The sequence below is a fragment of the Hippocampus comes genome, unplaced genomic scaffold, assembly GCF_001891065.2.
Source record: "Hippocampus comes isolate QL1 unplaced genomic scaffold, H_comes_QL1_v1.1 scaffold117, whole genome shotgun sequence".
NCBI classification, from domain to species: domain Eukaryota; kingdom Metazoa; phylum Chordata; class Actinopteri; order Syngnathiformes; family Syngnathidae; genus Hippocampus; species Hippocampus comes.
This window is the reverse complement of record NW_017805225.1, coordinates 107,988-126,342: the sequence shown is the minus strand read 5'-3', so window position 1 is coordinate 126,342 and position 18,355 is coordinate 107,988. Positions and strand designations below refer to the sequence as shown.

The window sequence follows — 18,355 nt, the reverse complement described above, 5'->3', positions numbered from 1 at the left end:
ATGCATGAACGGTAGTAGATAAGCACAACCCTAAGCAGATGCACTCCCGCCCCCGTTATATCATGATGCACTCAGAAGGTCGCCTGCTTGTTCACTTCATAAACGATTGGGGCAGCAGCGCACATGGCAAAAGGCCATTGGCTGGCAAAATATGCAAAAAGGAATTGTAACAATGTTGCTTAAAGGCAATTATTAAGAAAAACACTCAGAGGAAAAATAAAAGCATCCAAAGTTCAGAAGAGCTCCGTTTTGTAACGCGACTCCCTGTTTGTGGGACAACTGCAGAACATTCATGACTAAGGTATTTGCATTTGTTGCCCCGTGCCGACATGGGCGACAGGTTCCGCATTCAGCCGCTGAGGGCCATCACTCATGTTGGAGATCGCAGAAATGCGTTCCGCACGTTGCTGATGATGAGAAGAATTACAACATCCAAAGTACATCCATCTGTTCGTCCACGCCAAGACTAATTGCAAATCCAAAAGCGTAGGTCCAAAAAAATGTTCTCAGAAAATGTTGTACGTAACCCCGAAATGTACGTAAATAGGAGCATTCGTAACTAGAGAACCCAATGTATTTGGATCAGGAATACTCCAAAATGGAAAGTGAGCTAAAGACAACATTTGAAAGACCCGACTCTGTCGCAACGACTGCACACGTTTGGTCTTTCTCCAATACAAGCTTCCTGGGGTGGACAGGTCACGGGGTGAACACTTTTGGCGTCAGAAAGCTGCATCAGCCTGAAAAAAGGATCAAGGGGGGGCACACGTATTCATCTCTCCTACTTTCTGTGTTTCATTGCATTGGATTGGATACGTTCCATGATGTTCAGTCTTTGACCTGACTGCATATGCCCCCCCACCCCACACCTGCACAATTGGCCTCCTAATTTCCCCCAAGAGATTTCCTCTCCTCGAAAACCCTCATCTAGCCTGCGCCACTGAGCATATCGTAGACAGATTTGTACACTTCAGCGCAGCCTTTTTTTTTTTTTTTTTTTTTTCCTGACACAGCATAACATTTGCCGTAAACCAACCACAACAGTTAACCATTCGATGTTGTATTTGGACGGCAGTAGGATATCCCAAAAAAACAAAAACAAAACATTCTGTTAATATTTGTTAACAAGAACCTCTCGTGGTAACAAACATATCAGGTCTGCAGGGAAGTTCAGTGTAATCTCTCACTGCCACTCCTCCCGGAATTGCCCAATCGACTTGCCTCCACTGTGCGCACATGCTTTGTGTACCGGTACATGCATATTAGTGGAGTGGACCCGTTGCATGGAGCCCAGTTCACTCTTGACTTGTTCTGTGTCACTACATGCCAGTCAGATGCTCAAGTTGGGATTCCTTCTTCAAATTTTTTGGTAAGACTGAATCTTTTTTTTTTTTTTCTTGCTTGGTTTTGTCCCTGGACATCTTTTATCACTGTGCAGTGTGCCATGTAAATTGGCATTTCTCATGGCATGAATGGGTTCCCGTTAGCTCTGGCGTATGTTTGTCGCTATATTTGGGCCCTTTCGTACCCTTTTGCCGGAACACTTTTGGTACATTGCGAAAGGTTTTGATCCTTTAGTCTGCTGGGGAGTCAGAAACGGTAGACACCATCGTCACAGTCGAGTAATTCATATCTGCTGATAAGATAATTCCCAATAATGACTGTAGTTTCCAAATCCTGTTCCCTGAGAAATTGAGTAGCCATTTCTGCAGATTTTTAACCACATGAAAGTAGTGGTACAGACAAACATTTCCATCATGATTTTAAACTGCGCCTACTGGGATGGTGTTGATTTGGCCATTTGGAATGCATTCTCCGGTATAAGTCAGTTGAAGTTGCTATTTGCTGTCATATGATTTCATTCATTTGAATAGTTTGGTCTTTGGAGCGCTTTGACATGTTGTTATTTCCAAATACACTTGACAAAAAATAGCGCCTTAACCATGTCGTATTGAATCCTAATCCCACTGAATGGAACCAAATGTGATTGTTGCACTCTTGAATTGTATCGTACCCCATTCAGATCGTGATCAAGTGGCAGTGGAGATTCATAGATCTTCGGAACATTTGGTCTCTTTAAAAAGTGAATTTGACTTTTCCAGGTATGTCACGGATGACTTCAAAGGGACACACTCAATGACCACGCTCCACGTCATTGTCATCTTAAATACTTGTAGCGGGTTAGCGGTGAGGGGATGTTGCTTTCCATTCCAATTCCTCTTATGTACAGCAGCAGCCTGTGTTGTTGCCCCCCCCACCAACAGTTAATCTCATCGCACAAAAGGCCACTTTGTTACAGCAGCTGCTTTGCTAGAAAATGCAAATCTATGACCACAGTTTTTTTTTTTTAAATACTTTGTCCCCGTTCTTTCTTAGGGAACAGCGTTCACACCATTTGATCGAGTGTGCATTTTTTTTCCCATTTTCTGGTCACTTAATTGAACTAAGCATGAGGTCCAAGAAAATGAGCGCGGGTCATGCGTTTGGAAAGTGTCGCCTCGGTCTTTTCAACCACCTCACCATCTGCCCCCCCTACCTCAAACCCTCACGGCTCAACTCACCCTGTCCCTCTCTGCCTGTCACATGCTCTATTCACAGCATAGAAAAGTTTCTGGATTAGGGCAGAATTAACACAAAGCGGCGACGCCACTCCAGCGACATTCCCAAACAACACTTGAAGAGGCAGAGGAGGGACGGCGACTGAGAGAGTGACGCGACACGGTGAAGACACTCGAGCAAAGGCCACCGGGGAAAAAGCTTCCAACTTTTGATAGCGAGAGGCAGACGAGTTCACCCGAGAGACGGTGGGAGCATCAGAGAGGCGGGGATCTTTGGCCACAAGGTCCTGAAGGATGGAAGAGAAGCAGGTTGCCGGGATCCTGGTAAGTTCAGTGATCATATACACTTAAAAAAAAAAAAGCACTCAACAAATCCCCTCCTCATTAGCAGCATTTGAAAAGTTCACATCACCAGAAATGACTCATACATTCCGCTTGAATAAATGAGAGCTTGGGATGTTTTTTTTTTTTTGTTTGTTTTTTTGCTTCTGATCAGTGATATGGTCAAGAAGGAAATGTGTTAATGAGAGAGGCCCGTGCTCTTTGGCGAAACTCGAAATAGAGATTTGGCTCCGTTGGCACTCTCGTCACCACTTGCTTCATCATTCTTTCCCCGTTTAGTCCAAGTCCTCCGGTCCATCTTAACAAAAAAAAAAAAAAAAAGATGACAGACGTACACCTCAGCACTCTTTTGACATTCACGCTTGTCTGAAGCCGAGCTTCTCTCCATAATGCCATTTTGTCTATTCCTCTCCACCGTTTCCGGCTCAACAAGCTCAAATACGTGCACTTTTTTAGCTTCACACGAGAATATTATCAGTCTTTCCTGCTTGCTTCTCTCTCTCTCTCCCTCGGTTCTAAATACAAGGAGGTAGTTGGAGACCCGAAGATAAGGTTTCTGCTTTCAGAGCCTTCTGAGAGTGCGAGTGGACGATTGAACCGCAATCTCCGGCATAGTTATAAACTGCTGAAAAGCAAATAACTTTGTCGAAATTGAGGTGGGAGTAAGTTTCACTTCAAAATCTTTACGCTTATGAACGACTTTTGGAGAGCAAAACAAAAACAAGAAAATAAAAAAATCGGTGATAACTAATTAAATCAGTTCATAATTACTAATTAAAGGAAATCAGCAAAGCTCAACCCGGCAGAACTTAAAACCAGACACAAAAACACGGACTAAGCAAGGACGGAAGTGGGTTTTTAACCCGGCTAAGTATGTTCGTGTCGGGAGGCAAAATAACAAGGCCAGAGTGGAGCCAAACACTGTCTTAACGGCAGAACCTTTTTCATCTCACCAGTATTTTTATAGCAACACTGCTACCTAGTGTACAGTCAGAGAACATAACAAAGTACCTACGGACACCCATGTCACTTACAATCAATCCAGCCGGTAAAGAAAAATGCATATGTTGTATGTCTCTCGGTGCCCAAGATGCTTATGCCATTTTTAGTTATGGATTTCTAAAAGTTAACATTATTGTCATTATTATTATTGTATCAGAGTTTCTGTTGTGAAATACTGATGTTGAGTTGCTTCTCACTAAGACATGAAAAATATAAAGTGATTTTGGCCAAAATAGGATAAAGTGGCCACCTCTGTAACATGGTACGACAAATAATGAAAGAAGATTAAAAAAAAAAAAAAATGCATTTGTCCAAAGAAGGCGCCACTGTATAACCGCCTTGGTCCGAATAGACTCCTCGTCAACTCTCGAGTTTAGGCAGGGGTAGAAATACGGTATGGTGTGTTCCTTTCTTCTATTTCACAATCTCCCTGACACGTTGAGATGAAGATACAAGGTGCATAAAAACAAGTGTATTTTTAAGAACTAAGTGTGTGCTTGGGGGGCGGGGAGGGGGTTGAATATGTTAATCATTGTATTCCTCCTAAGTCAGTGCCTTATCAAAGCTCATTGTGCCTGACTGTTTTGTGTTCACGTTATCTAAATGTACACTTTCTCAGCAGAGCAGGGCTTGGAAGGTAAAATTAAATTAAAAAAAACATGTTAGGCTGATCTGTGGAGGTGAACACCACACGGATGATGGCTGAATAACAACCTCTGAAATGATTGTTGGCGACCAATTAATTTTGTAAATCAAGAATGTGCTCTGTACTGTAGGAGTAGTCTAGCGCAAATGCAGCGATGCGATGATGTCTGAATATACAGCAGATAAGATCAAGTTCACAAGACAGGTGAGGGTGTGAGATAAGCACAACGCAGGCTGAATTTTACAGTTGCAGAACTTAAATGTTATTTGAGGCAAAATTAACTTGACTCGAATGAATATAAAGGATGTACAGGAATCTCAGAGTGCTAAGTGATGCCCACACACAAATCTTTTGTGTTTTGGACACTGTGTGTGTGTCTGTGTGTGTGTGTGTGTGTGTGTGTGTGTGTGTGTGTGTGTGTGTGTGTGTGTGTGTGTGCGTGTGTGTGTGTGTGTGTGTGTGTGTGTGTGTGTGTTTGAGTGCCCGTCCTCCCGTCACCAAGTGGCACTGCATTGATTGTCTTCTTTGCCATTCTTCTTTTCTCTCTGCTTCTCTTTTCTCATTTGTATCAACATTATTCATTTGATTCATTTTTAAATGTACTTTGATTTGTTGGTAGTTCGATAGTTATGTTCTAAGTAATACTTGATTACACCCTGGCTGAATCAATTTACGCTGTTACAAACGGTTGGTGGATGGACCCATCAGTGTAAATCTTCTTAACACACAAGGCACTCGCTTCCTGCTTGGCTGGTAGAATTTTGCCGCCTCTCCTACTGCCCAAACTTAATTCCCGTTTCGAAGGGAGACGCGCACCGTCAATCACCCCGCATTGGGGTGTCTTTGGCCGCTCTGGAAGCCGCCACTTCTGCTGAACAGATGAGCAGATGGTGCACTGGCATAAGCTTTTATAGGATGTGTAGATGTCACTTGGTTTTGTTTTTTTTTTTTACTCCCCGGTTACTTATTTCCATTTCTTTTTTTTTCCTCCTTAGATGTATTGTACTTATGGTGATGCGTGAGTGGGGAGAAAAAGGAGGAGTTGACCTGAGGTTTTGAGTCAGTACAGTCGAACCAACGTACACAAAATAGTGAAAAGGCCTTTCGTTACGCTAACTGTCGCCTCGACCTTGCTTATGAACAAAATGTACAGCATGGCATTCCCCTCTGTTGCTTAGCAACGTGACCGATCGACTCATAAGTTGTTGTACTTCCGGGGCACGGCGCACATGGTCTGAAAACATGTCTGGTAAACGGAAGAAAATCTCGCGGTCTGAAATTGTCTCTCACTTTCGAAAGGGAGTCTCCCGGACCAACCGAGACTACCAAGTCGATGATGAGTCATGAGCCAAAACGAAGCCATTCGGTCACAGGCCACATTTTGAACAAAACGACTAGTGGCCGCATGCTCTGTTTTCCCAAAGCATTCTTACAATGCTCTAATTGCACAATTCTTGTGTACCCTCGATGTGTGTGTTTTGCATTTGCATGTGCACGCGCATGCAGTGGGTGCCTGAGGCACCATGGCTAATGTGTGCTGTAGGCTGTGAAGTGGAAGGCAAAAGAAAAGAAATAGCTCTACAACTCCCCGGGGTCACAATGCACACTGACAGATGTCATACTCGCATCGAGTTCACAACACACAGGCGCCTTTTTTCAAATTCCAACACAGACTTGTGCTTATCCTACAACCTCACTTAGCTGTATTTAAAAATTCCGCTTCAAATACAATTTTCTCTACAGCCCAGGGCAGGCTACCTAGTAATATCCAGGTTTAAATCTTTTTTTTAAATGTGCATACCGATACACAAAAATGAGATCAACAATATATTTAACAAGTTTACTGCACTGCATATATGATTAGTGTCCACTCACTACAGGTACATTTCGACAGTTGCTAGCGCTCCCCTCCAATTTGTGATGACGTCACGGGCATACTGAGTTAGCATTCAGCCAGTTCAGTTCAGAGCAGTGCTCAGCAACCGTGTTGGCCGCCTCTGGGTTGAGTGGGAAACAAACAGATGTGAATGAAGAGAGAAAATGCTGTGCGGGCATTTGGGGTTTGAAGAGTCAGACACGATTTGTGTGTCTGATCTCACCCACCTGATTGAGCAGCCGAGAAGGAGAACTGAGCGCTGGCAGCCGTAAGGGTCGGAGGTAGCACTGAGGGCAAAGGCAATTACAGTATACAGGACACAGACAGAAGTAGTGGGCATTGACAGAGTGACAGTTCATCGATTGTATGACGGGTCAAAGGCGGTCGGTTATAGAGAGTGGCCAGAGTTTGCAATTGCGCACGTTGGTATCATTGACTGCGGGCCAAACGTGGCAGTTGTACAGGAGACTCGCAGTTTCACACTGTGCAGGGCACAGTTGTACAGGACAGTGGTGACAGGATCTCATAGAAGCTACTTGCACAGAAAGTAATACGGGCTGACGAACAGGCACGAGTGCAGGGCACAGAAGCAGGTCCGCAGGGAGCAGGCATCACAACATTGAAGTCGATGTCGGGAGCAACAGGTGATCATAGCGGGTAAACGTGGTTGCTAGGCGGTCACAGAGGGCACAGGAGAGGGAACGGGACACAGATAGCTGGACAGTGCATAGGTAGCCATGTGCAGCATATTTTATAGGATAGACCAGGGGTGACTAAGTCTGGTCCTCGAGAGGAGCCCGTTACAGATGTTTGCCTCTCCCAACACACCTGATTCAAATAATCAGGATCGTTCTCAGGCTTGTGCAAAGCTCGCTGATGCAAAAACTTTTGCCACAATCTTCTGTATTTCATCCACAGGCACGTGAATTTATAAAAATGGTTACGTATTGTTGTAAAACAATACATGTGCACTGCATGTACTGTATTTTTATGCCTTGAAGGTGGCCGGCGGGGAGAGTGGCTCTCCTGCTTAAATACGGCAATGGATTTTACATCTCTGTGAAAGCTTTTTGTGCTAGAATTTGCTATGCCGCCAAATCATGCTACTGCGATTCATATGTTTTTCACCAGAAAAACAGTGGCCAAGATGCAGCCATCTGTGGAATCTCGTGGAAGAATCCGGCACGCTGTAGGTGTGCAGTGGAGACTCGCTCAGTTCAGTTGGTCCCACCCCATTCCCGCCCCAGTTGATTGATGCCTGTTGTGTGGAGCTTCAACAAAGGCCAGGCCGGTCAAAATCAAGGTCAAGGTCCACAATTGTCGAACACATCCACAGTTAGTCACAAAAGGAGTCCAACAACACTGGAACTGATCCCCGACATAATCTTTAAGGAGGAAAAAAAGGTGTTCATTCTGCTTTGGACATTTTATTCAGATCGAGCTGTCATGGAGAAACAAAATGCTCTGTGATTTTCTTCGGCCCGCTCTTGTTTTATGTTTTAGTTGAATGGTGAACAGACTGAATGCCATATCTTGTGATCGAGAGCTCCTGAACTAATTTACTATATTTTACACTTTGTTTGTTTGTTTATTATCATGACAGGGAGAAAGAAACCATTTTTGCCATAGTTGAAGACTGCCAGAGACGGCTTTTTGCCCTCCCCATCCTTTGTCGCATTACGAGCGCGTCAGTGACTTCAGCCACGTGTGTCCAACTTCAGTCACATGTACCTTGCTTTCATTCCCAGCAATGGTCCCATATGTTTGTCAAAATGTGTGTGTTGTGTGCTTTTTCCAGCCTGATTTGTTCCCCTGCTTTCCCTCCGATGAGCCCCGCTCTCCCCGGGGGTCCAAGGCCGAAGCCTCACGCTATTTATACAGACCCAACAGCTGGGGCCCTCCCAGCCAAAGCAGTGGGGGTCGGGGAATGGGTAGAGAAATTATCATGGAAACTTCAGGTTAAACCAAGCGTTGGAAATGTCTGCTCGCTCACTTTTTTTTTTCCCCCCCATCTCGTCTTTCCCTTGATGCTTCTTTTACGTGGGGAACCAGGGCAGCCATGTCAGTTGGACAAGTACCCAGTGACAGTCGAATGAATCCGACATCAAAGTTGTCATTTTCCCGCGACGTTCGCTGATTTTTAAATTCTCAGCGCACTGACGTTCATTTGTTACACGTCCTCTGTGAAGCGCAGGGGACTTGGTCAAGCTCAACAAGAAATATAGATTTTCATCCAGCCATCAGCAGCACGTCAACGTAGTGCGTCCTTTTAGATCCGCTCAACAAAGCCAAGCCGCTGTTGCAAAACGGAGCTCTTTGAGTTGCACCCTTCCTTCTTCTCAGTGGCTCTGACAGCGCGTGTCCTGTTTTGACCCTCAACCCTGCAAATGTGTGTCCGTACTGCCCTAGCCATCTTTAGCGCTAGCCCGCCTTCACTTGTGTCATTCTGTCTTCTCTCGACTGCTCTGCAAAAAGAAAGGAGATCGGTCGTACGGGTACTTCTTTCATTTGAGGGCCTTTGTCGTAGTGAGACGTCCCATCGCAGGCTTGCTGGGCTCATGAGAGGTGAAGTGATATTAGCCTAATTACTTTAAAGGACATAAATTCTGATTGAGGAAGATGTAATCAGTGTAACTCCAAATTGGCCTCATTTGAGTTTGAGTTTTTAGTGGAAAAGCTTCCCCCCCCCATAGATATTACATGACACCAAGTCATGCGGTGCCATTTCTTTCTTTCTTTCTTTCTGGATGGATGATTGTTTTTGCTAAACACGTCGTCATTCATTAGATTCACGCGTTGTTTTCATTCGAGCCTGAAAGCCGACTTGCAACTTTCACTCGGAAAAAAAGTCACCTGTAGCCTCATCATCTCTCTCTGCCGGTCTACTGTGCTCAGTGAAGTATGAAAGAACATCCCGTTCATAGGAAGCGACTATTGGTTAATATGTAAGGTTAATACGACAACTTTCAATCGCCAAACACTTTTGTTGACGAAAGCTCGGCTCAAACATTCACTGCAATTTGATAAATAGTAACTTGGGCCATGTTTCTGTTTCTCGGTACATTGTCGTACTTTCTGCCTGGTACTACTACAAACATGGCTGGTAAACATCGTCTGTAAAGGCTGAAATTGTCTCTGACTTTGGAAAGGAAGCTCGGCCGATGGCGGGTAACATTTGCTCGCCCAATGTTTTCGGAGATGAAGTACGAACGCCACAGTTGTTGGTTTCGTGCCTTACAAATTTGTAATGGACATATTTACACTATATTATATGTTCATGTTTTTACATCGATAAATGTTCATACTATATTATACTTCGCAGTTGGGGGCCATTTTATTGGAAAAGGTGACAACGAACTATGGTTATACTGTACAGATTCGTTTTGTCCCTGCAGGTACATTGTAACGAGGTTCGACTGTATATTGTTGTCATTCCTACACCGCTCACCTGATCTGGATGTAAATATCCTCAAATTACAGCTCAGAGTCTGAACTTAAACTGGTTGGAGGCACGTATGGAAATTGTGGTCATCCTCAAAATAAAGTTGAAAGTCTATGGTTAAATCACATCTTGTTTTTTATTTCAAATCTGTCGTGGTGGTGTTTGGAGCCAAAAAGGCGAGAATTGTCCCAATATTTATGGACCTGTTGAGAATTCAGTCTGTTTACTTCTCATGACTAGAATAGTCTTTGGTTTGATCATTATCAACCCTCGTTTAGTAAATCTGTTGGGGCTGCTCGCTGCACCTGACCTCGCCGTTGTCGTTGTAGTTAAGTTTTATTTATTTATTTATTTTAAATCTCAGCACTTTGGACAGTGCAGGTATTTGTCAATGATTCCATGATGTGATTTTGAGGCTTTAAATAGGACACAAATGAATCGTCTTGCCATGTTTTCGCATTTCATGTGAAACGTTGTTGTTCAATGTTTCTTCAAACACCCATCAGACCATCAGATCAGTGACCCGTTGAATTTGACATCACTTGAACTATGTCACTGGACACGGAATTGGAAGACATCATCCTGTTTTGCATCCTGGCTCCTACTCTTGTTGACATCACGCTTGTACGTTCATTTTTCTGCCTTTTTTTTCTTGTATGCGCATTTGGTGTTCTTTTCCTCTGGATTTTTTTGGGTGTGAAGTTAGCCTTATGGTGACAAATAAGCACAATGAGTGAGACAAAACAGACCGGGGAGTTGGGGCTGTGCTCTCAGCATGATACGACGGAGGGTGTATGTGTGTGTTTGGTGTGCAGGGGGTGCCGGGTTGGGGGGGGGGGGGCGAGGGGCATTGGCAATGTCAGGTTGTAGAGACAGACGAGGATTTGGAAGAGTCAAGTGCCACTGAAAGGGAATTGTTGGTGGTCTTCAGAGTTGCAGCAGCTGCCTCTGAAAACAAGTGGAAGAAATTAGAGAAAGAGCTCGAAGGGGGGCAGGCGAGCCTGACGTCACTTTTTTGTTTCTTAACTTTAATCTGTTGAGAGAGAAGAGAAAAAGAGCGCTTGGCTGCTGCCCATACGTGCTCTAGACCCAAAGTACTTTATTCTGCCAATCAGTGTACAATTTCCACACAACACACAGACCACACCAATTCCTCCATCCGCCCTCCTCTCCTGCTTATGTATTCTGGCAAGGTGCTGGAGTGACAACAGGCCATTCATTGTGGAGGTAGCGGAGAAAGACTGTGGATGTTTCCTGTGTCTTTTTTTTTTGCGCAAGGAGGGCGGGGGCAGGAAAAAAGCGGGAGGTGGATGTGGCGGAGAGGAGAGCGGGGCGCATATTCCTGAAATGGTGAAATACAACTGAAAAAGGGTCAAAAAAGAGAAAGTAAATCAATGAGCGGAGCGAGAGAGGGAGAGAGAGCGGGGTGAGTAAAAGCTAAGAGGGCGAGGGGAGGGGGAATCGGGATCACAGAATGAGGGAGGGGGTATGGGGAGAGAGAGCGGGCTACCATGCCGAATGAGCGAGAGAGGCGGAGAGGAAACCGAGCGCCATCCGATGAAATGAGGTGAAAGTAATTCCGCATTAATCAAGCCAGAGCAAAAGGGAGCAAATCCTGTGTTTTCTGCCCTCTCGTTTGCCGAGGACCTGAGAGGCAAGGTGTGAATGACGGCACCTACAGGGTCCAGCTGAGTAGCACCACTGGATCACAGCATCACATCATGTCTGAATCCAACACCGTTGCTGCTTCCACTGCAGACCAGGTCAGTTCCAGATGTTTGACTTTTTTTTTTTTTTTTTTTTTAAAGTACGACGACTCGCATCACTTTTGGCTCTCGGCAGTGGAGAAAGCCCGACGGCTCTAACTTCTACAAAGCAGAGTTCCGGTCAGAGGTGAACTGTGTGTAGATCCTAATTTGAAAGTAGTTAGAGGCAGTTTATAGGAGCAACCGAGTCGAGCGCGTTTCTTCGACTATCAAAGAAACGATTGTTTTGCCCGGAGCTGCCTGGACAACGGCACAGGCTCCTGAAAGAATTGAATTCATCAAGACGAGCTATTGTCGCCGCCGCCTTATTTTTCGGTGATCATTCAGGGGGTCTGTGACGACTCAATACCCCCCGCGCCACGTGAGGAGGGGGACGCAGCTCTTTAAAACCCCGACCACGTGTGGCGGCCCTGAAAAGTTTTTATAAGTAATTGCAGTGGGAAGTCCGGGCTCGCACTGTGAGGGATGGGACTGGTAAGGAAGTGGGCTGTACCGCCGTGTGTGTGAATGAGAGTGACAGAGTAGAAAAGTAGAAGGGTCCAGAAAAGGACCATATTTATGCTCCCCAGTGCCCACCCCACCCACAAGCCGCTATAATCAAACACGTTGGCCCAGGCGGCCCCTTTTCACCCAACTGACAATTAAATTGTCTGCTCAGCTCGAGATACAGTAAACATCTTATTTATGAAACGCCGCTTCAAACCAAAAAGCGTGTGTGCGTGCCTGCCGTCTTGCGACGCTCTGAGCCAAGGCCTCGTCTCCTGTTTCCGATAGCTGCAGTCGCGACTTGAGTCAGCTTGCCGGAGATCGGTGGGCAAATACTCACACTTGCACACACACTGTGAGGCATAAACGCACACTCCAGAGTTTTCAGGCAAGCATGCTCAACTCGCCTGCTCCGGCCTCACACACATTGTGAAGCTTTTTTTCTCTGGTCAGGAGCGGCAGCATGGAAGCTGTCAACATTAAGGTACTCGGCCCACTTTCTCGGATAAGAAAAGCCTTCATGCATCACTTTGATTGATTAGGAAGTACGAATCTCAGAATTTGAATTTGCTTTCCCAACGGTCCTGTGCGATCATCCAGTTTCCCAAATGATGCTATATTTCCCAATACGTTTAAATGCAGGGAAAGTTTCCTCAATTGGAAATGGCATATTTTGGGGAAAACTCTTCAAACTTACTCTGACTTCTGGATCTTATGTCACATACTTTCCCAGACAACCCCCCCCCCCCAAAAAAAAACCAACTACATTTTGAACGCTTTTTGCGGCTGTATTTACGATCGCACGCACGCGCACACACACACACACAAACACACACACACACACACACACACACAAGCAAAAAAATGGGATGGAGCCCACCTGTCAGCCGTCATATCAATCGTGATTGTTTTAATTGTGGTCAAGCACTTGAAATGCGTGCATAGCCGTCTCAGTGATTTGAAGAGACCACAGTCCATTAAAGCAATTTCCCCCCTAAAAATCAGTGTGCAATTTATCTAGCTACCCTGCTGACTATAAACACGTTTCAAATTCTCCCTTCCTCACAGCGATAAGCTGAAATTAAGGTGTTTGGACAATTGTCGGACTTCCTCTGATTTTTTTGACGTGCTCGACTAATAATTGAAATAATAAGGATTTCAGACGGACTGGAATTTAATTGAAGTGAGCGCTTGCGGTCAGTTCTGACATCCTCTCACTGGAATAAAATATTAGATGAGATCATTAGCACTCTCAAACATCCGCAGAGCTAATTGCGCAGTTATTGCTTTTGACTTTGAGTCGTCAACAGAATATATATATATATATATAGCCTTAGATTAAATGTAACTTGCCTTCTATGATGATTGATATTTTTAGTGACTCAGTAGATCGGAGCCAATTTGAGAAAGGAAAAAACTAGAATAGCTTCAGCAGATTCACAGAAATTATCGGTGTGTACATAAGCAGATTTTCTGCATTACGCAGTGCCGTGCCAAGAACATAATGAGGCCTGTTTTGTTGAAAAGCAATTTTTTTTTTCCAAGGGATTCATCCATTCTTGGTCCAACACCTACAGTGTGCCGTACGTCCTGTATTTTCTACCGTCTGAAAATGCAATGACATTTTTGTCCTGTCAAGCCTGTAGTTTGTCAAAGTTTCAGTGATCATTTATTTAAGAGATACCAGATTGTTTTAAAATAATCCCCTTTTAATTTGATATGCTTTAAATGTGGATTCCATGCCAAATAATAATAATAAAAAAAAAAAAAAGTTTAAAAAACTTTTGGCTTTGTAGAGGTTTTATATATGTTCAAATTATATGCACGGGTCTTCCACCTGTTGTGTGTTCATTAGCTTGGGCCTTCCCCTAACACCCATCAAAATCGTTTTACCGACTTGTGTTTGCATCGCATACACGGAAACACTCACAATAGTGTCACGAGTGTCAGGATCATTTTCACTCGAAAATGTTATTAATCAGGATGTATTGTATTGTATTGTACCTCGAGACAATAATCCTTTTCATAATCAAGAGCCAAGAGAGGCAAAATAGAATTTCACATTGTCAAGGTCTTCATTGATATTTCAATGTTCTCTCCGTGCCTGAGTGGGTTTTCTCCGGGTACTGCGGTTTCCTCCCACATTTCAAAAAACATGAATGTCAGATTGACGGAGTTGGTTGTCTTCATGGTGCTTCTAAAAGTTGGCACGCGGTTTTTAGCTCGAGTTAAAGGGTTCACATCTTGAAGAATGTTTTGTTGGTGGTCTTATCTCCGTTGAAGTGGGTCATCTCTCCATTGGCAGATAACACCTTGTCATAAGCACTTAGCCTCCTGTATCTCTTTCAAATTTGATCAGATACAGTATGTAGTTCAGTGTTAATCTGGATCCTATTGAAAAAGACGGGTTCACGGCAAGGGTGAGCTTCCAAAAGGACAGCTTACTCTGCGCATGCCCATCTCCTGCACATGCCAGCTAGTCCATTTCTGCTTCGGCAATGTCAAGCACTGTGTGTGCCTCGAGAACTCATATGTGGGGGTTGCGTGTTGGGTTGGATCACACGTCCTGCTACTGTAAGAGTTGCTCTGCAAGTTCGTTGCTGTGCAAGGTTGTGGTTTTCTTGTGCTTCAGATGTGTGGATGCAAAACAGGATTTTCCAATCTTAAAAAAGGTCGACCCGCAATTAAATGGAAAGAAAGTCATTTGAAAATGTGTATCGCTTGCTTCTATCCAAAGGCCTCATTGCAATGGTTCTTGTGAATGCTTTGAACATCTGTTCCAAGGCCAGCGTTGTATTGAGCCGAATAATTTTTCCCGGAGGTGTTGACTTAGTCGTAATCTGTGGCTGACAATGTGTTGTATTTCTTTTGGTTGCAAACTAAATGATACTGAATCAACAGTGTTTTTTTTTCTGGTTGCATCCATCCATCCACCCACCAAGCCACCCACTTCTCATCCAGAGTTTAGCTCCCACAAATACAAATAGAATTTGAATGTCAAAGTAAATGAACGCAAAGCTGCCGTACGATCTTTCATATCTCATGTGAGAAATTACACAAAAAATGTGTAATACCTAATGGACTGCCAACAACCACAAACTCAATGTCACTTGAGTTACTGCTTGTTGGCCAATGTGTGTACGGTGCTACTCCTATCAGCGATCAAACGAACCAAATTATGCTTCAACGCTACTGCTTTTGTTGTCTCGCTGCAGATGTCTAACTCATTTTTGATTTCTAAATTTTGCCTGCCTTAAAAAGAGTCTCATAATCAAACGATGCACAAGAAAGAAAGGTGGCACAACAGTCATAATCCGGAACCAAGTGGCATTTAGCTTTTAACTTTGTAAACTAATGACTTGGGAAAGACAGCCATACAACAATACATTTCAGCTCCATTGCTCATATAATGTGAATCGGAAAAGTGTGTGTGTGTGTGTGTGTGTGTGCGTGCGTGTGTGTGTGTGTGTGTGTGTGTGTGTGTGCCAGTGATTATAGTGGAAAGGTTGGGGTCGGGGGGGTGCAGGTGAACAGCTTGCGAGGGCCAACAACTCCGCGGGCCAGTCTCGCGCATCACTTGACAGCCATACCCCATGTAGGCCTACGCACAAGTGAACTTGTTAAGCAAATGAGTGAGCAAGCAAGTAGAGGGGGGAGGGAGGCGGGGGTTGGGTGTTGTCGAACGGAGTGGGTGCGGCTGTAACGGTCTGACTGTCTGCAAACATCACTGCCTGTCAAGTCCCCAATGCTTCTACTGGCACTTTCTGCTGATCAGTCAAAAAGCTCCCAGGATCCATCTCCAGCTCAGCTCAGTCCATGTCTCGTTGGCTCATTCTCATGTTGACAGACGCCTCCATTCGAAAACAGGATCAGATTTAGAGATTATCATCAACACCTTAATGTATGGCTCTTTCTATTTTTACATTGAGAATGCATGTCGCACACACGGATTGCTAAATCGTCCATTCATATGATGTTTGTCGCCTTCCCTCAAGACCCATTTCCAGTTTGTAAACCACCATAACATAATCGCATTGTCGGCGCAGAAACAATGGTAGGGTCCATTAACATGGCAAAAAAAGATGGAAAAAGTTGAGGAATGCTCATCAAAGACCTGTTTGGAACATCCCACAGGTGAACAGGCTCACTGGGAACGGGGGCGACATCTAAAACAGGCTGCTGGAAGCTCTTGGAGTTGGACTCGAAAGAGTGGCATTCGTGATAAAGGCAACTTGAGTGAGAATGACAAATTGAAGAACCCCCAAAAGAACTCAAAGAAATACAGATTCATTTGTTTTAGTCATACCTTGGTCATGTCCACAATTGTTTTCAGCATCTTGGTTACAACCTCAACACCCATTCCGTTTGCTTCTTAGCCACACCTCTGCTTTCACTACCACGCTTCTCTCCTCACAAAGAAACAGACACATAGACATAACTAGCCCCACACGACCTCTTCCCCCTTGGGGAGGTGTTTCAGGACTTGAGCATGTTGTGTTCCATCCTAATTGTATCAGGAAGTTGATGATGTTGTACAGCTAGACATTATTGGGATCATTCGAAGCTCGTGCTCCTCTTGCAACTTGCTCAAAATGGAACATCCGGTCAAGGTAAGCTACTTGAATTGATCTTCAAAAAAGTTCAGAAAAGAAAACTACTGTCCATGAAACGCTGGGAAAATAACTGCTATCGACAACTGTCAGCTCGACAGCGAGAAAGTGTTTGTGTTCGGAAAGTGAACTGAACTTGCTTCAGGAACTGCCTACGACTGTTCAGAACTTCGGTGTCCAGATTGCTGCACTTCAGAAGAGGTTTAATGAGAGCTGTCTGAAAAGCGTTTGGAAAAACTCCCGCCTGAAGAGTGCAACGTGGCTAGTGAAATATTCAAGAGCGGATTTAAAAAGCTTCTTGAATCTTACATTTCTGAATGGACTGTGGACATCATTTCCAACCTTTCTATGGCTGATAGCTCATCCAATGACAGCGCCTATTCAGCTGCGTGGGGGGGGGGGGATCAATTCAGTGCCTGTCCAACGGAATCTTTTAGTTTGTGGTCCCGATGCTAGCAGGTCGAGAAGCCACAGTGTCCAAACGCTGTCTTGAAGGCCCATTACTCTCGCTTCACAGCTCACCCACAAAGAGAGCTTTGAACAGCCTGTTTTTGACGGGGATCCGGTGGGCTTTTTGTCACCGAATGCTCGAGTGAATTCAATCATTGCAGACAGACATGTTTACTCAATTCTGTATGGCTTGATTGAAGATTACGTGCGCCACTTGGAATAACTGAGGCTTGGTCACTGAATGTCAAATGGTAGGAGGAGGTTCCAGATTAAAATGGCAAAGGAGGTTGACGGAAAACATGATTGAAATGATGTGTCAGAATATCAGTTGTAATGAGTCACAAATATTTTGTATTCATTTGGTGTGAATGGGGAACTCTTCCAAAGAAGTTCTCCCCCCGCCCACATACGAAGAATGAAATCACTTTCTTTGCTGTTTTACTTTGCACTTTATCAACCTCAATGGTTCATCATAAAGAACAAAATCTTTTGGGGCACAAAGACTTTAGTAAAGTCTTGGATATACAAAGAAATATCAGTGGTGCTGTCAGTGTTTACAAATGTTCGAAATGTATTTTTTGGAAGGCATCCTCGTAAGCATCCTTGGAGTATCTTGTTGAACTAGTACGTGAAAAATGAAGTTGAAGTTGTTTAGCTTTCAGTTAGTATTTCACTGCTTTTTGACCGATGTTTTCATTTTGGCCATGGCATTGTTTCCGTTTTTTGTCTTTTTATCAAATAAGTGACCTGTTTTATCAGCCGCTGCCTACTGCAATGTTCCTGACAAAATCTGAAAAGTTTGATAAATCGTTCAGGAAGGGATTTTTAATCGCTTGGCAGCTTTGAGACCGGGGATCGCCATGTGCAAACTTACTTGATTCTTTCCTTTGTTGTATTGGGGACAGATATCTCCATGTGACCTGAAAAGAGCGTTTTTGTCTTGTCAACGGGCTTGCCAATGAAATGCATTCATGTTATCAAGCCAAACATTGCGTAATATGTTTGGCTGGAGAGAGGCGCATGTTCAAAAATGATGCATGGGGCTCAGGTGGGATTTTTCAACCGTCCTCGTGTCCTGTCACGTTGCTGGCCCCGGCTTTGATTCCAATGTTGGAACTTTGTTGACAGGCATGGCTGGTGAACATCACATCGACTTTATATTTAGTCTATATGTATG

At 44.2% G+C, this 18,355-nt stretch overlaps 1 protein-coding gene across 4 annotated transcripts in view; it reads left to right on the top strand.

Moving 5' to 3' along the window:
* slc6a9 (solute carrier family 6 member 9) overlaps positions 1-18,355 on the top strand; it is a 34,731-nt gene that overhangs the window by 1,285 nt on the left and 15,091 nt on the right. The window contains exons 1-3 of one of the 4 annotated variants that reach the window (XM_019869348.1): positions 1,221-1,369; positions 2,599-2,882; positions 11,511-11,629. In XM_019869348.1, coding sequence (XP_019724907.1) covers positions 11,588-11,629 — 42 coding nt within the window. In that variant the 5' untranslated portion in view covers positions 1,221-1,369; positions 2,599-2,882; positions 11,511-11,587. Of the gene's footprint in view, positions 1-1,220; positions 1,370-2,598; positions 2,883-11,510; positions 11,630-16,558; positions 16,729-18,355 lie in introns of those variants that run through there. The other 3 variants (XM_019869349.1, XM_019869350.1, XM_019869351.1) reach the window with 3 other exon arrangements.